A 23,509-nucleotide genomic window follows, 5' to 3' on the forward strand; every position below is an offset into this window, starting at 1 on the left:
GTTTTCACTTTTTAGTACAGTAAAGATTGATATACATATATTCCACATAAAAGCCTTTTGGATTCCTCAGTATTTTTTTTAAAGATTTAATTCTCTTTTTGTCAATTAGTAAATATCTTTTTTCCTTCCTTCCCGCTCTATTCTCCTCCTAATTGAGAAAGAAAGAATAACAAAACCCTTGTTATAAATATGGATAGTTAAGCAAAACAAATTTCCACATTGGACATGTCCAAACTCAATAATTTTTAAGAGTGTAAAGGAGTCCTGAGTCCAAAAAGTTTATGAGAACCACTGGCCTAAAGGAACCAAATAGCAGAATTTGTGATCATTGCTTTGTTATCTGACTCTAAGGGGTTAAGTCTCTAATATGTACTAATACCTCCAGTCACTCAAGCAGCTTCTGTCATAGTCCAGGAGAAGGTTCAGTTGCAAATTTAATTTTTCTCTGTCTTTTTTTTTTATTTCAGGTCATTCTGTATCAGGGTGGACAGATGTTTGATGGTGCCCCACGGTTCCATGGTAGGGTAGGATTTACAGGCACTATGCCAGCCACTAATGTTTCAATCTTCATCAATAACACCCAGCTGATGGACACAGGCACATACCAATGCTTAGTCAATAACCTCCCAGACAGGGGTGGCAGGAACATTGGGGTCACTGGGCTTACTGTTTTAGGTGGGTTTTAAAAAGACAGCAAGTTTTTTTTTGGTCTTTATATCTAAGTCTGATTATTGTTCCTGTCTGTTGGTTCCTTTGGTTACCCCGTTAGATGGTTTTTATCTCCGCTTGTAAGCATCTCTAAGGCATTTTCCCCATGTGTTTCCATACACCTGTATTCCCTGCCATGTTGTTTCCCAAGTGCCTCTCTGAAACTTATCTCTTAGTTGTGTTCTTCCTAGATCAAAGTTGACTTTTCTTATAAGGAAAGTAAGTCCTTTGTTGAGGGAATAAGGAGAAGGATAGGGAAGGACCTTTGATTAAATATCACCACCGAAGGAGAAGTCCCTTGCTGGGATTGTAGCTCTCATTTGTCACTGGCCAGAGCAGGTTTTAGTCACAAGTAGAGAGCAGCTTTCTGACTATCATCACTAGGGTAATTCCCCTGAAATTGTACTTTAATCTTTTGGTTTCCCTTCAATATGAATAAGCAATAAATAAACATAAGACATTGCCCCATGTTGATTATTATTGAAGAGGTAGCTATCTGGCAGGCTGACTCAAGGTGGTAGTGGGGATGAGGAGGGAGAGCCACCTGGGCCTTGGTGAGATTGGGGAGATTCCTGCAGGATATTCTCTAATTGTAGGAACTGAAGGTGGTGATACCTGTCACCTGTGTACTTTTACGGGGTGGTTGTGAGAATCAAATGAGGCTGATTAAAATAATATAGGTGAAAGTGCTCAATAAACTCCCAAACCCTCCTAAATGAGGATGTCAATACTAAAGTAGAGCGCTGTTAGTAAATGTCATGCTCTCTTAACTTGATTAAGCTGGATATTTGCTGACTGTTCACATCCTGCTCCCTCTAATCTACACTCCTCCCAACTCTCCTTTCTCTTCTACTCATGAGTGACTTCACTAAACTGGAATCTGGATACTTATTGTTTCTTTGAGTAAGTAAGTACTATTCCATTGCTGTGCCCTTTCCCTCATACTCAGCCCATGTCCTGTCTTCCCTCTTTGGAGAGGAAATATAGTGTAGGATCGGAGGATTTTGAGTTGGAAGGTGTCTGAGAGACCATCTGGTTCAATCCCATCCCTCATTTTACAAATGAGGAAGTTAGAGTTTTAGGAGATTAAGTGACTTTCCCCAAACCATACAGAGAGTAAGCACCCAAGCTCAGGATTCAAACCCAGGTTCTCTGACTCTAAAATCCAGTGTTCCTTCCTCTGCCCTATGTTGCTTCCCCCTCAATCCTCAAGTAGAATTATGAAGGTTCCCCCCCCCCCAAATTAACCAAATACTTACAAAATTGAAAATTATGCACATTTAAAAAAAAAACTTTTCACCGTGCTTTAATGTCATGTCACTGACTCCATCTCTCAAGCAGAAGTTATCTACCCCTCTCTCTCCTCAGCCCAACCTCCCATTGTCCTCTCTTCCCTTACCTTTAAGAAATGTGGAAATAAATAAGGTGAGGTAAACTCGTAGATGTGGCAGCTCTCCTGTGAGCTATTATTGTTACATGCCATCTTCCATCTATTAAGGTGACGTAGGCAGTACATTTCTGCTTGGACTTGTTTTTCCATTGGTGGTGTTGAGTTGTATCTGGTTGTCTACAAACTTGGGAGGTGAAGAATAGGGGAACACTTGGTGTTTGAAAGGAGAGGCAACAAGAGTTGTTGAAGAGCCAGTCAAGTTGTGTGATCATTAATTGGACCTGGAACGGTGTTGCCCTGCTCCCTCTGACTTGGGAAATAAATCTAATAACCCTTTCCGTAGTTGTGATTCTTTACCTCTCTCTCCGAATGTTCTCTTTTGTTTTTCTTTGGGTCACCTGTACTTTGTTAATTAATTTAGATTGAAAACTTTTAACTTAAAATTTTTATCTTGATGTTCATAAAATACCTAGCATGTTGTTGGTAGCAAATAAATACACTTGGTTCTGATTATAGTCCTGTCAACAAGTGTGAGAAGAATTAATTATAAGGCAAATCCACCTTATAGCCCCATGCAGGAGGGTTTAATTTTGAAAGTACCACAGGGAGGCATTTTAGCACTTTGGAAAGAGCACTAATTAATTCTGAAGTCAGAGGAACTAGATTCATAAACCACCTCTAATGCTTACTACTTATGTGACCTTGACCAAGTCTGATGATGATGATGATAGCTAACATTTCCATAGCAAAATTATATGCCAGACACTGTGTTAGGTACTTTATAAATATTATCTCATTTGATCCTCACAACAACCCCGAGATGTAGATTATCTTTGTTTTACAGATGGAGAAACTGAGGCAAACAGCAGTTTTTTTTTTTTTGACTTGTCCACTAGTAAATGTCTGAGGCTGGATTTGAACTCAGGTCTTTCTGACTCTAGGTCCAGTGCTCTATCTACTGTGCTGCCTAGCTGCCTACTTTAACTTCCTTGGACCTTAGTTACAAATGCTGATCTGTAAGATGAGGGGTGGGACTGCATGGTGTCTGAGATTTCTTCCTGCTCTACCTCCGTGGTCTTGCAACCTTGTTGTAAGGCAGTCTTACCTGGAAGGTAACCATTTACATAGTATGGGCGCCAGGAAATGTTAGCATGAAGTTCCAGTGCACATGCTTAACCAGGAGATACTTCACAGGCTATCACTTCGCTGTGAATTGGAGGATACTTAATATAATATTTTTTTCCTTTTGCAGTTCCCCCTTCTGTCCCACTCTGTCGCATTCAAGGATCCCAGGACATAGGTAGTGATGTCATACTGATCTGTAGTTCAGAAGAAGGCATTCCCCGGCCAACCTATCTCTGGGAAAAGCTGGATAATATCCCCAGGCTACCTCCGTCCGCTACACAAGGTATTTGTAGACACAGTCTGTGTTGTTGCTATAAGCACAAATGTTACCAAGTTTATCATAATAATGTTCAGTTGTCACTGGTTTTGTCATGTAGTTTTTGAAAAATAATATTGTGTTGAGTTCACAGAGATGCTGCCTTTATTATTGTTCTGTATATGCTTAACCTTTTGTATTAACAGAACTGCATTCTTTACATCTCTACATATGCCTTATTTATGAAATTACCATCTGTATTCATTGGTGTCTGCAGTGTCTTAAGACCCACAATTACAATGAAGATTTGCCCATAGATTTGCTTTCTAGGGGCATGGGGATGACAACTATAATACCATCCAATTTTCTCCTTTCATGGAAGTGAAATTTAAAGTTAAACTTTATTTTGTTATTTGAGGAGCATGGCAAGGGGTTGAACCTCTCTTAGCACAAATTTTTATTAGACAAAGGAGAAGTATGTGAAATTCAGAAGACAAATATCAGACACTTGCGTTGCTCTGGGCTCTGGGGGTGATACAACATTTAGATGAGACACAGATTCCTGACCTCATAAGGCTTATAGTCCAGTAAGAGAATATTTCAGATAAGAAAGAGTCTGGCAAAGAAGTGTTGAAGGGGGAGGCTCAGGTATTTACTGAAACTGAAATGAAAATGGGTTCTTTTGCTAAACCTAGAAACTTTAATTTGATATTTTAGAAAAAATTTTCTTTTCATTAATGGAAATAAATGAGAATTTACCAGAATTATGTTTGGAATCTGCCACTTTGGGAAGACATGATTTAGCAGTCCTGATTGTTGCATCTTCCCCAGTACATAGAATGTTTAGTGTACAAAACTCAGGTCAAACTGATACAGCATAAAAGGAAGTGGTTCACCTAGGGAAGGTGAGTTGGTGAGTTAGCCATTTCCAGTAATTTAGAGTACTTGAGGATTAGTTTTAGGTCAGAGTCTGCCAGTTAGCCAGATTTGCTTTCCATATAGCCAAGACTCATTGTAATGTTTAAATTTAAACAAATATTAAATGCCTACCATGTGAAAGATGAGTCTAATCCAAGGAAGAGTTATAAAGATGAAATTAAAACAGTATTTATACTCAAGGAGTGTAGAGTCTAATGGGAGAACTAAGATGTGGGCACAAATAATGAAAAAAATAATTTGTAATATGCTGAAGTGAAAATAAGTATAAATATATGCTATGAGAGATTTGAGGGAGGAGTAAATTACTTTTAATTGGGAGTGGGTGAGCTGGGTCATAGATAAGGTAGCACCTGAGCCAAGCCTTGAAGGATGGGAAACATTTCAGCAGATGGAGATGGACAAATGGAAGAGATGGAAGGGAGTTCTCTTTAATTTAGTCAAGTCAGAGAGATAGGTGAAGACAAAATGAAATTTAAGAATGATGATTAAGTTTGTTTTAGCTAGAATATGTCTAAGACACTTACAGTGAAATAAGACCAAAATGTCTGGTAGGAGCCTGTCTTCCATTTAATTTTGTGTGATGTTGCATTGTTATAATTATGTGCTTCATAAAATATTTTCAGGCAATCTCTGAATTAAGGATACTTAACCTGCTTTTCACACAGAGTCCAACCACCTTCAAAGCTGCTTCATGTAGCAAACAAGTTGTCCTGGGTCAATGGTGCCACCTGGTGGCTTGAGAAAACTTTCCCAATTTCTCTTCCCCCACCACTCCTTTCTTGCTCTCCAAGGAAATCTTGTCCATTGTACTCCTCTTTCATTGCTCATAGCTTAGAAAATTGTACCCTGGGCAGTCTTTCTTCTGAGAACATTAGCTCATCCTTTTAAATCTCCTTTATCCTTCCCCCATTTTCAGACTTTTGCTATATTACCTTGGGAAGCTCTCTTCATTCATTCATTCGTGAGTCAGAAAGAAAAACTTAATTGTAGCCAGTAAGTATAAAAGCAGTGCTAGAGATGTGCCTGCTTCAAAGAAAAGAGAAGCCCTAAGTTTTAGTATGAAATTAGACGTATAGATTCAGTAAGGCAGTGTCTAAACCCTAAAAGGTACTCAGAAGTTTCCTTCAGAATATATTTAGTCTATTATGTTTATCTCTTTTTTCTCCTCTAAATTTGCTTTCTTTAAGCCTCAACATTAAAAAAAATCTTGTTTGGAGTAATTATTCTATTTCTTAGATGGATTGCATTAAAATGGTATTGTTTCCTGCTTTTTTAATTGTGCATTTTCAGTATTTTCAATGGAATTACATATTCACTAAAGCTTGAAGGTAATCCTAGAGATAGCCACAACTGATACTATTTTTCTTTCCAAAAATTTTTTAATTTTGATTTCATTTTTATTTTCTAATACTTTTCTGTCTCTCAGCCATCCAGAGATCAGTCCTTTGTTAAAAAAATCAAAAAGAACTAGAAAAGAAAAAGTAGTTCAGTAAAACCAATCACCTGAGTCTAACAGTGCATTCAGTGTTTCAAACCCAGAGTCTCCCACCTCTGCAGAGAAGTAAGAGAGGTGTATTTTCTCATTTCTTCTTCTTCAGAGTCCTTATAATTACACAGCATTCAGTTTCGTGGGTTTTTGTTGGTGTTGCACTTCTAATTTACATTATTATAATCACCATTTTTATTGTTTTCTTGGTTCTGCTAGTTGCACTTTTTAAATGCTAATTGCATTAGTTTATATGTCTTCTCATGCCTCACTGTAGTCTTCACATTCACCATTCCTTAAAACTCAATAGTACTAAAATTACATTCAAGTACCACAATCTGTTCAGCCTCTCCCTAATTGGTAGACATTTGTTATATCACTCTTTCTCATTGAAAATGCATTCCAACTTGTACACAACTGTTTTAGAAAGAACCCTTTAGAACACTACTTATTTGTGAGCTGAGATGCCAACATAAGGATGGCAAAACTCTTAACTATCCCCAATCCCTACCCATTCTGGTAGGAATCATGGAGACCTGAGTTATGTGGGTTACAGCATGCCACAGTGGAAGGAGCATTGACTGCGGAGTCAGAGGGCCCGGCTTTATATTATGACTCTGATGTGTCATACTTCTGTGGCTTTGGGTAAGGCCTTCCTTTCCTCATCTGTAAAATGATGGGGTTGGACATGATGGCCTCCGAGGACTCTTCATCTCTAGATCTGTGGTCTGTCTTCCTGTTGTATGATTGGCTGTCCCTTCAACTTCTCTTTACCAGATTACTGCCCATTCTCTATTTCCCCTGGACCTGAAGGGCCTCATTATATAGTAGAGAAAATAATGCACTCAGGGCTGCTGAATCCTAAAATGATATATTTTCTCTATAATTCTGGAAACATAATTAATTTTCATTCCATGATTCTAAATTTGTTTTTATTTGATAAGCAGGAGACTTCTCAAGGTCTTTCAAAAAGGGAGTGACGTAATAAGATCTATTTATTACCTGAAGGATTAGAATCAGAGATTATTTAGGAGTCTATTACAATAATAGGGGCATGTTGAAATAAGGACCAGAGTGGCAGTCATAGGAGTAGTAAAGGAAGGGAGAGAGTGGAGGTAGTCAACAAGCATCAACAAGCATTTATTAAGGGCTAACCATGTATCAAACATTGCACTAACCACTGGGAATACAAATATAGGCAAAAAACCCCAAAACAAAACAAAATAGTGTCTCCTGTCAAGAAGATTACATTCCAGTTGGGAAGACAATGCATAAAAGAGAGCTGGAAAGTCTGGGGGTAGTGTGTCAGTCACCAGTTCAACCAGTTCTTCAAAGTTGCTCAGTCAGCTACACAGATGTCTGATAAATATGTTTGCTTCCCAACAGGTCATGAGGTTTAACCATGGGTGGTCCTTGCTTTCGAGTCCTAGATCATGGAGCCTTCCTTGTACACCAGGATATTGGGGTGTCTACTGACTGGTTTCAGACTAGGTATCAGACAAGGTATCTCTCCTGGGTTGAAGGGAGAAATACAAGAAGACGAAGAAAAAGAGAGAAAGCTCTGCTGAAGGACTGGCCGCATTTTTAACCAATCGTAGCACTGCTCACCAAGCCCTTGAGTGATCCATCCAAGGGGAGTACTAAGTTGTGGATCAGGGCACCTTGGCTACTTCAAATATGCGTCAGTCCCTGGGCCAAGCCTAAACACAGCCCCTTAGCTTTATTTGACTGTGTTTTGACCTGAACTTCAAGGTACAGAGAACTATTAATTTGAGGATAAAAGCAGTCAGTCTATTTTTCAAACCACCCAGGTACCAGTCTGGGTATCCACCAGGTTCTTCCTGTTCCCAATTTGATTCCATATTGCTTATTCTACCCTTACTTGATTCAGAGGTGATGGAGACTTAATGTGCTACCATGGTCTCAGAGAATCTTTGTGTTTACTCAGGTAGCCCATCAGGAATTCCACTTCTGACACTAAATTGTTGGTTGAGAGCAAACCCCAAATCCTGTTTTGGAAAGTTTTAGAAATAATTTTATTAAGTTGGTTCAGCAGAGGAGAGCCAGAAAAAAGGTGTGACTCCTCTTGAGTTTCTATGAGGTTTGCATAGTATAGAGTTCAAACAAGGGTGTAAGGACAAGCAGCTAGGTGGCCAGCATATAGAAAAGATTGCTTGAGCTGTTTGTCATTGGATGAATATAAACATTCAGTAAAATTTTGGGCCAAGCCAAAAACTGTTGGGCAGACCTAAAACACAAGCATCTTAGTTGGACCCAAGATAAGACCTGGGTAGGATCTAAGTATTTCTTGCAGCAGTCTTCATCTTCCCTGGAGGGTCTCTGAGGCCAGTGTGACTTCTGGGTTTAAAAAATATCTTGCCACTTAAGGTAAGTTCAAACAATATTAATAAATTACAATAAAGTATTTTTCCCACAAGGGGAAGCTACCCTTGTGTGGAGACTTGGAGGAGAAGCTTGGCACATAGTAGGCACTTAATAAGTGTTGCTTGATTGAGAGGAGTCAAGGAGTGAATATGATGCTGGCCTGGGAACTTCCCCAAGATGTTCAAGGAAGAACTCATGAGAGGATAAAGCTACAGGAGTAAAATGATCTTCCAGTTCAGGAAGACCATAGAGGCAATTTGTTGGGTGAGAAGGCTGCTGGGAAATTGGAGGAGAAGCCCAGAGAGTCAAGAAATACTTGGCAGTTTATTTTAAATGGGTGGTAGGGGAGAGAGAATATTAGAAAATGTTGTAGAAATCTTCTCAAGTGAGGTAAGGGATAGTAATGTTATCAGTACAAATGGGGAAGCAAGAGAAGCAAGCTGTCTGGGGAAACGTGACGAGTTCAGTTTGGATAGATACGGTTTGAAGTGCTAGTGGGAAGTCCAGGAATAGATATCCCACAAACTATTGGAAATGTGGGGAATGTAGTTCATTCCTACTCTGAGATCACTGTCAGAGTCCTGTAGCCTCTGACATAGATACACCCAAGAGAGTACGGAAGGGCTCAGAATGCTCGAGGAGGCATTTGTCACTGAGCTTGTAGCAGAGTCAGCATTGCCTGACATTTCAGTGTTCTCTACAAATACAACTTTAGGCAACTTGTAGCACATTTTGACATACAAAATTTCCTCGGAGATATCTGGAGCACAGACCCAGACATAGGGAAAACCATCCAGGAAATCCAGATGTTTGCTGCTTTGGAAGAAATTGGTCTTATCTTGCTTCTTTTCTTCTCCCTCCTTTTTGTAACAGCCTTTACAGTTAGTGTCCCAGACTGGACAACAAAACACTAACTTAGAGCTCTGTCCCTCTCCCTGATGGCTAAAGGAAGCTTTTAGAGGAGAAGGCCAGTGAACACCACTGGCAGCAACTGCTGCTTCCTGTCTCCAAAGATCAAATTCCGTCTCCATGATTGTACTAACAGTTGCGGCTGGATATTCCCATTTGGGAATCATCTGCATAGTAGTAGTAATTCAAGATGTGGGAGGTGATCAGATCTCCAAGGGAGAGAATGTATAAAGAGAAGATAAGGCCTGTAGAGAGATCTAAGATGAGAGAAAGATTATGGGTGATCTGTGGTCCAGGATGGAGAAGGGAAGGGTTAGGATCACTGGATCACTGGTAGGGTTCAACTTGTCAAGGAGAAGGGTCAGAGAGATGGCCTCATTCTTCTTAGTGAAGGAGAAGTAAAGATGTCATTTGCAGAGAGAAGGAGTTGGGGGTGGCTTGAGACAGGAGAAAGTTTGGAACAGCTCCAGTGGGGAGGAAGCATGTTGTAATGGAATTAGAATGCCTGGATTTGTGCCTCCACTCTCACCAACCAGCCACATGACCTAGGACAAGTCACCTGACTTCTCTGGGCCTCAGTTTCTGTACCTGTAACTTGAGCATGTTGGACTAGACCAGAGGTTTTTACCCTTTTTTTCTCCCTTTGGCAGCCTGGTGAAACTTGCAGAGTACTCAGAATAATGTTTTTATTTTATTTCACTCTTTTTATTTAAATGTATTTAATATTTTAGTTTTCAACATTGATTTCCACAAGATTTTGAGTTACAAATTTTGTCCCCATTTCTACCCTCCCCCCATTCCAAGATGACATATATTCTGACTGCCTCGTTTCCCAGTCAGCCCTGCCTCTTTCACCCCACTCCCTCCCCCATCCCCTTTCCCCTTACTTTCTTGAAGGGTAGGATAGATTTCTATGCCCCGTTCCCTATATATCTTGTTTCCCAGCTGCATGCAAAAAATAACTTTTTAAAAAAAAAATTTTTAAGCATCTGCTTTTAAAACTTTGAGTTCCAAATTCTCTCTCCTCTTCCCTTCCCACCCACCCTCCCTGAGAAGGCAAGCAATTCAACATAGGCCACATATGTATCATTGTGTAAAACACTTACACAATGCTCATGTTGTAAAAGGCTAACTATTTCCTTCCATCCTTTCCTGTCCCCCTTTATTCAGTTTTCTCCCTTGACCCTGTCCCTTTTCAAAGGTGTTTGCTTTTGATTACCTCCTCGCCCTGTCTGCCCTCCCTTCTATCATACCCCCTTTTTTATCCCCTTCCCCTTACTTTCCTGTGGATTAAGATACCCAATTGAGTGTGTATGTTATTCCCTCCTCAATTTGGGTCTGATGAGAGTATGATTCACTCATTCCCCCTCACATGCCCTGTCTTCCCTTCCCACAGAACTGCTTTTTCTTGCCACTTTTATGCGAGATAATTTGCCCCCTTCTATCTCTCCCTTTCTCCCTCTCTCAATATATTCTTCTCTCACCCCTTAAATTTATTTCAGTTTTTTAGATATCATCCCTTCATATTCAGCTCATGCTGTGCCCTCTGATTATATTCCCTTCAACTCCCCTAATACTGAGAAAGGTTTCATGAATTACACACATCATCTTTCCATGTAGGAATGTAAACAAAACAGTTCAACTTTAGTAAGTCCCTTATGATTTCTCTTTCTTGTTTACCTTTTCATGCTTCTCTTGATTCTTGTATTTGAAAGTCAGATTTTCTATTCAGCTCTGGTCTTTTCATTGAGAAATCTTGAAAGTCCTCTATTTTATTGAAAGTTCATATTTTGCCTTGGAGAATTATAATCAGTTTTTCTGGGTAGGTAATTCTTGGTATTAATCCTAGCTCCTTTGACTTTCGGAATATTGTATTCCAAGCCCTTTGATCCTTTAATGTAGAAGCTGCTAGATCTTGTGTTATCCTGATTGTGTTTCCACAGTATTCAAATTGTTTCTTTCTGGCTGCTTGCAGTATTTTCTTCTTGACCTGGAAACTCTGGAATTTGGTGACAATATTCCTAGGAGTTTTCTTTTTGGGATCTTTTTCAAGAGGAGATTGGTGGATTCTTTCAATTTCTATTTCACCCTCTGGTTCTAGAGTCTCAGGGCAGTTTTTCTTGATAATTTCTTGAAAGATGATGTCTAGGCTCTTTTTTTGATCATGGCTTTCAGGTGGTCCAATAATTTTAAAATTATCTCTCCTGGATCTATTCTCCAGGTCAGTGGTTTTTCCAATGAGATATTTGACATTGTCTTCCATTTTTTCATTCCTTTGATTCTGTTTTATAATATCTTGGTTTCTCATCAAGTCACTAGCTTTCACTTGCTCCAATCTAATTTTTAAGGTGGTATTTTCTTCAGTGATCTTTTGGACTTCCTTTTCCACTTGGCTAATTGTGTCTTTTGAGGCATTCTTCTCCTCATTTGCTTTTTGGAGCTCTTTTGCCATTTGGGCTAGTCTATTCTTTAAGGTGTTATTTTCTTCAGTATTTTTTTGGGTCTCCTTTAGCAAGTTGTTGACTTGTTTTTCATGGTTTTCTTGCATCACTCTCATTTCTCTTCCCAGTTTTTCTTCTACTCCTCTTACTTGCTTTTCCAAATCCTTTTTGAGCTCTTCCATGGCCTGAGCGGGCTTTTGATGTAGGCTCTTTGACTTTGTTGACTTCTTCTGGCTGTATGTTTTGGTCTTCTTTGTCACCAAAAAAGGAATCTAGAGTTTGAGTCTGAATCTGCGTCCATTTTTGATGCCTGTTCATGTTCCCAGCCAACTACTTGACCCTTGAGCTTTTTGTCAGGATATGACTGCTTGTAGAGTAAAGAGTACTGTGTCCCAAGCTTTAGGGTCCAAGCACTGCTGTTTTCACAGCTACTTCTACTCCACCGTCACCCCAGGCTCTGTCCCAGCAGTGTTCTTGCTCCCCCAAGAACTTCCAACCAGGGCTGCAATACAGATCCACACAGGGCATGGCAAGAGAATCTGCCTTTGTGCCCACAAAGTGCTCCTTGCACTCCTGCTCTGATCCACTGCTAGATTCCTCCCACCGTGTGAGCCAGGGATTTGGGAAGCGGCTGATGCTGGAATTCTGGAAGCAGCCTCAGGAGCTTCCTGCTGCTGCAACTGCCAGGGCTGTACCACTTCCTCCACCCCCAGAGCTGGCAGCCTAACTGCTCTGAACTTGATCCCGCAGTTTCCCCCTACCCTGCTCTTTGGCGTTTGTGGGTTGAGAAGTCTGGTAACTGCCACAGCTCACTGTTTCATGGCCCCAAGGCCTGTTCTGGCTGACTGATTCCAGGTCTGGTCTGGTCTGTCCTGGTGCAGCCCACTCTGGGCTGTCCTCTGCTCTCAGCATCGTGCAATAGACCTCTTACCGGCAACCATCCAGGCCCTCCTGGGCTGGAGACCTGTTTCCCTCTGCTATTTTGTGGGTTCTGCAGCTCTAGAATTTGTTCAGAGCCATTTTTATAGGTGTTTGGAGTAGAAGTAGCTGTGAAGTAAATTCATGGGGGCAGCTAGGTGGCACCATGAGTAGAGCTCTGGCCCTGGAGTTCAGATACTTGACACACTTACTAGCTGTGTGACCTTGGGCAAGTCACTTAACCCTGATTTCCCTGCCTTCCCCCTCAAAAAAAAAAAAGTAAATTCGTAGCAACTGGGTTAGGACACCTTGGTCTAGACAGTCTCTAAGGTTCATTCTGGCCCAAACATTTTATAGTTCTGTGAGTCCATTGGAAATGAACAGAGGGATTGTTAAGCAGCAGTAAGGGCCAAATCGAAGTTAAATAACATAAATTCATAGTAGCATGGTAGCATGACTTTGTTTTGCAGTGATCAGGACTAAGAATTGAGAAGGTGGATGGCATGGAGCTACACTGTTTTACATGGTTGGTGATAATATTAAAAACAATTATAATAATGACTAATATTTCCATAAACTTTGAAGTTTTACTTATAGTTTGTGGAATTAAAAGTTATCCCAAGAGTTTAAGTTAGGCATGGGAAATTAGGTTTGGAAGCACACAGGCTTAAAGCAGGCTATCCTCATCTCCCTTCCACAAGAACCTTAGACCCTGTCCCTTGAATGCTGGGCTTTTATAGGTAGTGCTTTTGCCTCATCATGCCTGGTACCAGGTCTCCATAATCACTTCCTGGCCACTCCCACATCATTCCCACCCCACTCCTTCTAACTTAGGGGGTTTATTCTCCCATCAGGATATAAGCTCCTCAAGGGCAGGGGTGTATTGCTTGCTAATAACCATAAGCATCACTGGTTCTTATTGCAATTCCTGGTATCTAGTAAGTACTTAATAAATGATTTTTAATTTGTTCATTCATAATGTGACTGACTCTAACAATCTAACAAAGATGTTGAGGGAAGAATAACCTTATCCACTTGGTGATCTCATCAAATTCCAGTTCAGTAAATTCAGTAAACATTGATTAGATGTCTGCTATGTGCCGGGCACTGTGCTAAGCCCTGGGGATGTAAACAAGAATATAAAGACAGTCCCTGCCCCCAAGGAGCTTATAATCTAATGGGGGAACATAACACCCAAAAGGAAGTTGGAAAGCCCCAGGCAGTGGGGTGGAGGAGGGAGAGTCACCTGTGGGGGAGATCAAGTGAGGGAGATCTCATGCTTCATGAAGTCCAGACCAAGCATAGCCTCTGATAGAAAGTAGACAGCTGAAAAGTTCAGCACCCAGCCTGCTCTAAAGGAAAGCTTTGGGAGGAGTTTAGTGCTCTATCCTCTGGCCCTCTAATCAGGGGAGAAGAAGCTGAGGGAGTTGAGAAGGTGCTGATCAGATCCCATGCATTCAGTGATCATCTCTATGCATATGATTCTCAGATCTTTTTTTTTCCAGCCCTAACCTCTCTCTTGCCCTCTAGTTTTGAATCACAGACTCTTAGACACCTTAAACTGGGTGTTCCATAGACATCTCAGACTCAAGATGTCCAAAACTGAACTTAGTCATCATCTTACCTCCCAAACCCTCCTCTCTTCTGAGCTTTGCTGACCCTGTTAAGAATGCCACCATCCTTGATGCCAGAGGAGCCACAATCTAACAGTCATCCCAGACTCGATCACAATCACCTGATATATCCATCCTGTAGCTGTCTTGTCTCTACCTTGACAACATCCCTCAAATACATCCTCTTCTTGCTACTCAACAGATGCTACCCTGGTACAAGGCTCCTGTCACTTCATACCTGGGCTATTGCAGTAGTCTCCTGATGGGTCTCTCTGCTTCTTGTCTCTCCCCACTGTTCTGTCCTCTACTTCCTAAACCATAGGTCTGACCATGTCACACAGATCTCCTTCCCTGCCCCACTTAGTAAACTCTGTTGGGTCCCTCTTATTTCCAGGATTAAATCTAAAATCTAGCTTTTAAAGCACTCCATAGCCCAGCCCTATCCTACCCATCTAGTCTTCTTACACATTCTGCATATTCTTATAATCCGGCAACACTTGGTCTTCTTGCTGCTCCTCAAACCTGACACTCCATTTCCTGACTCTGCAGTTTCACTGACTGTACCCCATGTCTGGAATGCTCTTTCTCCTTGCTTCCACCCCTGCCTTCCCTGACTCTCTTCAAGACTCAGATTAAATTCCACTTTCTCCAAGAGAAATGCTAATGCCTTCTATCTGACATTCCCTCTCATTTATATACTGTGTATATCTTGTATGTATATAGTTGCTTGCATGGTGTCTCTTTTATGGGAATGCAAACTCCCTGACAGTGGGTGCTGTTTTTGTCTTTCTTTTTATCCCAAGCCTGATGCTTACTAAGTGCTTAATGAATTCATGCTGATAATGAGGAGGAGGAGGAGGAGGAGGAGGAGGAGGAGGAGGAGGAAGATGAGGCAGTGGGTTGATGACAGCTGTGTTACCAAGTCTCCTAGTAGTGCCTTGTTGTCAGCTGAAGCTTTTTGAAGGGTTGTTAGGGCTGGCTCTGCTAGACTGGCCTTAAAAGATCTCTTCTGGTTTGGGAGGCAATGGCATGTCATCTGGTGGAGATTCCCCAGGTCTGCCACCTTTCCATGAGATGCTTAATTGTGGGAAATGGAATTGAGAAGGCTACCTTAGGCTCCAGAGAAGTTCCTATTCAGTTGATCAATAAACATTTGTTTCTGTGCCAGGTACTGTGGAGCTAGGTGCTGAGAGGGGTAAGGGGAAAGGAGGAGGGGGAAGAGAGAGTGAGAGAGGTCTGATCATATCAGAGTGAGAATTAGAGAGAACAAGAGGTACATGCCAGGCACCATGCTAAGCACTGGGAGTACAAATGTCCCCAAGCAAGACAGCCCCTACACTAAAGGAGCTGACATTCTCATGAGAGAAAACAACAAATAAAGTGAAGGGAGGGAGAGAGAAGGGTACTTACTGCAGTGCAGTAGGTATGGAGGAAGAGGAAGATTCTGTACAGACTTCACACATGGGATACAAAGACAAAAGAAATAATTACTGAGGTACTACATCATACCTATTAGATTGGCTAACATGACAAAACAGGAAAATGATAAATGGAGATGTGGGAAAATTGGAACACTAATGCATTGTTAGTGGAGTTGTGAACTGATCCAGCCATTCTGGAGAACAATTTGGAACTATGCCCAAAGGGCTATAAAACTGCATATCATTTGACCCAGCAATACCGCTTCTAGGTCTGTATCCCAAAGAGATCATAAAAATGAGAAAAGGACCCACATGTACAAAAATCGTTATAGCAGCTTTTTCTGTGGTAGCAAAGAATTGGAAATTGAGGAATGGCTGAACAAGTTGTGGTATATGAATGTAATGGAATGCTGTTGTTCCATAAGAAAAGATGATAGGCTGACTCAAAAAAACCTGGAAAGACTTACATAAACTGATGCTGAGTGAAGTGAGCAGAACCAAGAGAACATTGTACATAGTAACAGCAACATTGTGTGATGACCAGCTTTGTTAGACTTAGCTCTTCTCAGCAATGCAAAGATCTAAGACAATTCCAAAAGATTTATTATGGGAAATGCTATCAACTCCCAGAGAAAGAGCTATGGAGTCTCAATGCAGATTGAAGCAGACTATTTGCTCTTTGTTTTGTTTCTTCTTTCTTGAGGTTCTTCCCATTGGTTCTAATTCTTTTTTACAACTTGACTAATGTGAAAATATGATTGATATGAATGTGTATGTAGAGCCTATATCAGATTGCATGCCATCTTGGGGTGGGGGGAGGGAAGGGAAGGGGAGAAAATTTGGAACTCAAAATCTTGTGGAAGTGAATGTTGAAAACTAAAAATAAATTAATATTTTAAAAATAATTACAGCTGCTGAGGAGCTCACGATCTGGGGACACAATATATACTTTTCATATATAGGTATATACAAAATAGATATAAGGTAATGGGATGGGATGGGGAATAGGCACAGTGGTTGGGAGAATCAGAAAAGGCTTCAAGTAGAAGTTGCATTTGAACTAAGCCTTAGAGAAAACTAGCTGGCTGTGGAGGAAGGTGTGAAGTCTAGGCTTGAAGAGGTGGGGTGGGGGTAGGGTTAGGGCTGGATAGTCTGTACATAGATGTGGAGATGGGAGATTGAGTGTTCTGTATCAGGAGTAGAAAATAGGCCAGTTTGATTGGATTGTAATGTAGGTGAAGGAGGAAAAATGTGATGTCTGGTAGAGTAGGTTACTGCTTGGCTGTGAAAGAATGAATTCAAGGAAATCACCGGAATTTACTGAGTAAGGGAGTAAGGTGGTCAGATCTATACGTTAGGAAGATGACTTTGGCATGTTTGTGGAGGATAGATTAGAGGTGGGGAGGGACTTCCGACAGGGAGACCAATCAGGAGGCCATTGTGATAGTCCAGAAAAGATACCCATTGCTCCAGTTCCCTCTCGGGTGAGGGAAGGTCCTCAGCCTTAGGAAGAGGATATCACACTTGGACCCTACCACTACAGCCTAGAAAAGGCTGTTAAAAAAAAGCAGAAACATTGTCCAAGCAAGAAGAGGGAAACCCACAAAAAATGCGTCATCCAGCCGATGATTCCAATGTACAGCAAGGCCGTATTTGTCAGGCATTCTTGGAGAATGGGGTATTCTGGGTAAATGGATTTGTAATCCAGTCAAAGCCTAACCTTTTAGGTGTCCAAACTTTACTTTAGCTTTTCCCTTGCTTTAGTAAATAAAGTGTATTTGGCCCAATTTAACCTTTTCTTGATGATTCTGGGTCATCATTATAGATATCCTCAAGGGTCTTTGGAGATGTTTAGTACTTAGTTTGCCCTTTCCTTGAATTCCCTCACTGCTGTACTATCCAACTTGGTGTTTATTTAGTTTCTTCCCCCATGTCTACCTCTGTTTATTAGATTCAATAATCTGTTTTTCACTGACCCCTTCCCTTCCAGTCTGCTATCTATAGCCTCTGCTTTTTGTCTCCCACTTCCCATTTATAGCTTAGGACAGAACTGAAGGTTGAAGACATGAAAAAAATGCTCTGAATCATTGTGATTAGGGAAATGCAAATTAAAACAGCATTGAGATAATGATTTTACACCTATCAGATTGGCTAAAATGATTGAAGGGAAAAGCGACAAATGTTGGAGGGGATGTGGAAAATTGGGACACTAACTCATTGTTGACGGAGTTGTGAAGTGATCGAGTCATTTTGGGGAGCAATCTGGAGTTGTGCCCAAAGAGTGATATTAAGCTGTGTATACCCTTTGACCCAGCAATACCACTACCAGGTCCATTTCCAAAGATAATTAGGGAAAAGGAAAAGAACCTATATGTTCTAAAATATTTATAGCAACTCTCTTTGTGGTGGCAAGGAACTGGAAATTGTGAGGATGCCTGTCAATTGGGGAATGGCTAGACAAGTTGTGGCATATGATCATGATGGAACACTACTGTGCTATAAGAAACGATGAACCTGATGATCTTAGAGAAACGTGGATAGACTTGCATGAAATAATGGAGAGTAAAAAGAGCAGAAGGAAGAGAATGTGTACAGTAACAGCTACATTGTCTTAAGAACAACTTTGAGAGAATAAGCATTTTGACTACTCTAAATACCCATCTATGTTATCTGCATCCAGAGAAAGAAATGATGAATAGAAGTATGTGTAGAATGATTTTATATGTATATATACCTGTTTGTATCTGAAGGTAGTCATCTCTAGGGTGGGAGGGGAAGGAAAAAAAAGAAATTTACATGGTAATTTTATTATGTATTTAAAAGGAATAACAAGTTGTACATAATAGATTTGCAGTTTCATGTGCAATCATCTTTTTTTTATTATACTATGTAATGGCAATACTTGCTTTATTTCATAAATTAAAAATAAATAAATAAACATTTACAAAAGATTAAAAGAACTGAAGGTTGCCAGGTGAAGCCTGATAATGAAGTCTTAGTTTTGTATGTAAAATTACTTTGACTAGGAGAGAAGGTTGTTTCATGAATCATGAATATGTATTTTTTTAATAGAAACTGAATGACCAGTGAACTCTATCAGAACCTTCTCCTGCTGATGCTGTATAGTTTCAGATCATTGAACACCATGGTCTCCAAAGGATTAATGTTGTGGGTCACTCAGAGAGCTGCAGAGAGGGACATGAATTGGCTGTAAGACATTGCCAGCCACAAATTGTATTAAGAGAAGAAATATAAGGCATGTTATCAAGAAGCTTTATGACCAAAAAAGGAGATGGGCTGGTTATGTGACAAAAATGAGGGAAAACTGATCAATGTCCTTTGCTTCTATCTACTGATATCCACAAGATGGTAAGGTACCTAAAGGAAGGCCCCTGCCACAGTGCGTGGGCCCCTTGTGGAAGATCATTGGCCAGTTGTCCTTCATTCCTTTCCAGGCCTTACTTCTGACTCTTTGGACTTTGACACATTGCATGTACTTTTCAGCTCTTTTATATATTGTCTTTCCCCATTAGAATGTAAACTCTTGGAGGGCATAAACTGTCTTTTTGTTTGTATTTATATTTCTAGGGATTAGACATTTAGTAAATGCTTATTGATCACTTGACTTAACTAGATGTAGAATAGCAACATGGATAAAATTTCAGATCCATTGAAATAAAAGAACATCACCATACTTAGGAATAAAATGCTTGGGCTTTGTGTTTTCTGTTTTCATGCTTATTCTTGAGTTTTTTTATTAACTTCCAGGTTTGAGGTGACTTCAGACAATTGAATTAGCTGAAGTTCTGACTTGTGGATAAGTGACTGTTACTATGAAGAAATTATTTTCATTACAGTCACTGGGGAGACTTAATAACTATGCAAATAGTAATGATTTGCAGAAATGTTACATTATTGAAGCATTGGTATTATAATAGTGGTATTGGGGTACAGAGTAACATTCTGAATTCTGGAACACCAATTTGCACAATGATGTCTCAGGTGAAAATTGTTAGAATTAATTCTACTTACTCTCTACTTAACTTAGCTATTAATGGAAATTTGCTATTACTGTATTATTTTTCTTAGAGACTGGCAGCGTCTTATTCATGAAATGCCAATTTTTTCCATTATATATGTTAATTTTGGATTTAACCTCTTCTTCCCTTCCTCCCCTTTTCTAGTTTTGTGATACTGATTAATTATGTACATATTATGGGCTTTAGCAGGTCATAGGACCATAGATAAAGACCTGGAAGGGACCTCAGAAGCCATGTAGTACAGTTCCATCTTTTTATTTGTTTTAACAGATGAGGAAACTGAGGTCATTTAGCTTAAGTGACTTAATCAAGTCAGAAGTAGGCTTTGAACCCATCCCTCTGACTCCATGCTGCTTTTCTGGGAGACTTTTCAGGGAGACACTAGCAAGTGGGGAGAACTGAGAAACATTTGATACAGAAAGAGAATTTCACAATATCCCTATAGACAAAGTAGAAAGATATGGGCCAGATTAGAGTATGTATCGGTGGATTTAGATATAGTTGAATGACTAGACCCAGAGACATTTTGGAGAGAGGGGTCTAATGGAAGGTCCCAGGGTGCTGTCCTTGGTTCTGTCCAGTTCAGCATTTTTTATCTATGGATGAAGGCGGAGGTGGTCTGCTTACCAAATTTGTGAATGACATGAAGCTGGGAGGGATGTCTAATATTCTAGATCACAGAATAGGGACCACAAAAGATTTAAATTGACTGTAATGATGGCTCAAATCTAATGATATGAGATATGATAAGAATAAATGTAAAGCTCTATATTATAGCTTAAGAAAATCACAGAAGTATCTATATTAACTTTGTAAAAATTGGGGAAGGGGGGTAGGATGAAAATGAAGAGGAAAGTACCAAGTTGATATACATAATGGTGGGTTGAGACATGGCAAAGCTTTTTGGGGAACAGAGGTTCACTTACTTTGCTTGCACTTGGAGGGCAAAACTAGGAGCAGTGAGTGGAAATTTTAGGCAAACTTTGGCTTGATGTAAGGGGAAAATTCCCAACAATTTAAGCAGTTAAAGTGTGGCATAAGCTTCCTTAAAAAAGGTAGCAAGGAGGTCTGAAAGTTCTCAGGCAGAGGCTGGCTGTTTTAGAGGGGATTCCTTGTTCGGTACAGATCTTAAGATTATCTATTCATTTGTTTGTGCCATAGTTCTTTTCAGAACTTCAGTATGGGTATTTACTGATGATATTTGTATTAGTCTTTGGCTTTAATTTTCCAAAAATTCAGCTGAAAAAGAAGGAAAGTGTAACTCATACTCTCCTTTAAAACATTATCTCAACCTGGCATTTAAAGCCCTTCACAAGCTGTTGTCTGCCTACCTTTCCAGTCTTATTTCATATTACTTCTCATATAATTAACATTTCAGTCAAATCTATCAAGAATAATCTATTAAGAACCTGCGATGTGCCAGGTACTGTGCTAGGCACATGAAGACAAAAATGAAGCAGATCTTGTTCTTAAGGAACTTTAATTCAGTTAGGAGAGACAGCATGAACTTATATAAGTAAATATGAAATAAGTAGCAGTTGAAGGATTACAAAAGATGGTATGCAGAAGGTGATGTTTGAGCTGAGTCTTGAAGAAGTAAGGGTTTCTGGGAGGGAGAGGGAAAGAGGGAGTACATCCCAGCTAGTGCACAGGTGTGGAAATAAGGGGTGGAGTTCTGTGGGTCAGGAACAGAAAGGACAATTTGGCATGAGTGTAGATTGCAAGGAGAGTAATATGTAATCAGGTAGAAAGATAGGTTGGAATCAAGTTGTTGTAGGCTTTAAAAGCCAAACAGAGGAGAGTTTACAATTTTTCTTAAAGCAGATTGAGCTAATCTTGGACAGGGAGACACTAGCAAGTGGGGAGAACTGAGAAACATTTGATACAGAAAGTGGTACTTCAGGTGAATCTTAAAGGAAACCAAGGATTCCTAGGGATGGCAGTGGGGAGGGAGAACATTCTAGAGGCTGAAGGGACAACCACTACAAAGGCAAAAGAGACAGACAGGGAGGTTGGATGCCATGAGGAACAGCAAGGAGGGCAGTATGGCTAGATAATGGAGTGTGCATAAGGAGGCTGGGAAAGTTGGCTGGGGTCAGATTTGAAGAGCTTAAAATGCCAAACCCAGGAGTTTATAATTAAGTCATAAAGGTGATCAGAAGCTACCAGAATTTATTAATTGGGGGAATGACATAGTCAGACCTACATTTTAGGAATATTACTTTAGATTTGCAGGAGGTGTATGAGGGGGGGATAGGCTTGAGGCAGAGAAGCCAGTTAAGAGGCTGTTGGGCAATTGCGATAGTCCAGGGGAGAAGTGATGAGGATCTCAACTAGGGTAGAAGCCATATATGTGGATCGAAGGGATGGGTGTGAAAGATGATGTGGAAGTATATGGCATGCCACAGTTAGTTTCTTGTGTCCAAATTCTACTCCATTTTCACATAGTAGAATCCTTCAGAGTTAGGGTGCTGCCTATTACATGAAACCTTTCTTGATATGAAATTTTGAAATAACTTTGTATCAGCTCTGTATGTACATTACCATTTACTAATCTGTGTACATGTTGCATCTCTCCAGTAGAATGTAAACTCCTTGAGGGGAGAGCCTGTTTCATTTTTTATCTTTGTATCCCTAGCTTTTACCATAGTGCCTTTGCACACAGTAGATACTTAAAAATGTTTGCCATATTCAGCTAGATTTCTTTTGACTAGAAATTCTCATCAAAGATGCTTTAAAAAATCCTTCTTTAGTTTTCCACCTCTAAATACTCTTTTTATCACTGTCTATACAGACCAAATCCAGGGAACAGTTACCCTCCGTAATATCAGCTCTGTCTCTTCTGGCTTATACCAGTGTGTGGCTTCTAACGCCATCGGGACCAGCACTTGTCTCTTGGATCTTCAGGTCATTTCACGTGAGTTTCTCCAAGGCCAATGTTAGTGTTTACTGGTTCTAGAACAAGAAAGCATGGATTCATCCAGGTATCTTGAGGAATAGGTTATTTCTATTAGTCAGTCAGTAAACATTTATTAATTACCTACTATGTACTAGGCAGTATGCTAAGCTCTGGGGAATACAAAAAGAGACAAGAGAGTCCCTGCCCTCAAGGAACTCATAATCTAATGGAATTAATTAATGATTACTTAACAATTAGAGAGAAAACCCTTTTCACTGTTAAGATACTTTCTGCTAATTGTGCTTGAAAATTTATCTGATATGTGAATTCATTATGCAGCTAGGTGACTCAGTGGATAGAGCACTGGGTTTGGAGTTAGGAACACCTGAATTCATATCTGGCCTCAGACAAATACTAACCGTGTGACCCTGGGCAAGTCACTTAACCTCTGTTTGCTTTAATCTACTAGAGAAGGAAATGGCAAACTATTCTAGTATCTTTGCCAAAAAAAAACCCCAGCCCCATAGACAGTGTGGTCCATGGGTCATGAAGAGTCAGTCTGCATGGTGCAATGGATAGAGAGCCAGGCCTGTAGTTAGGGAAACTCATCTTCAGGAATATTGATGAGATAGGAGTTGTCAGTTCAGTTCTTTCCTGAGTTCAAATCTTACCTTAGAACCCTCAAAAAAGCAATTTCTAGAATTCATCATGTGAGCAGCTAGGTGGTACAGTGCTGAGCCCAGAGTCAGGAATACTTATCTTCTTGAGTTCAGATCTAGCCTCAGACACATACACTAGCTGTGTGAAGCTGAGCAAGTCACTTAACCCTGTTTGCCTCAGTTTCCTCATCTGTAAAATGAGCTGGAGAGGGAAATGGCAAACCGTTCCAGTATCTTTGCCAAGAAAACCCCAAATGGGGTCAAGAAGAGATGGACGTGACTGAAAATGCCTGAACAGCATCAGATGATTTCATTGGTTA

At 40.2% G+C, this 23,509-nt stretch overlaps 1 protein-coding gene across 1 annotated transcript in view; it reads left to right on the top strand.

Moving 5' to 3' along the window:
• Positions 1-23,509, top strand: part of IGSF11 (immunoglobulin superfamily member 11) — a 39,056-nt gene that overhangs the window by 2,240 nt on the left and 13,307 nt on the right. Inside the window, exons 2-4 of the mRNA XM_036742545.1 lie at positions 468-675; positions 3,351-3,506; positions 22,426-22,548. Coding sequence (XP_036598440.1) covers positions 468-675; positions 3,351-3,506; positions 22,426-22,548 — 487 coding nt within the window. The remainder of the gene's footprint in view (positions 1-467; positions 676-3,350; positions 3,507-22,425; positions 22,549-23,509) is intronic.

This window comes from Trichosurus vulpecula, chromosome 2, assembly GCF_011100635.1.
Source record: "Trichosurus vulpecula isolate mTriVul1 chromosome 2, mTriVul1.pri, whole genome shotgun sequence".
In the NCBI taxonomy this organism is placed as follows: Eukaryota; Metazoa; Chordata; class Mammalia; order Diprotodontia; family Phalangeridae; genus Trichosurus; species Trichosurus vulpecula.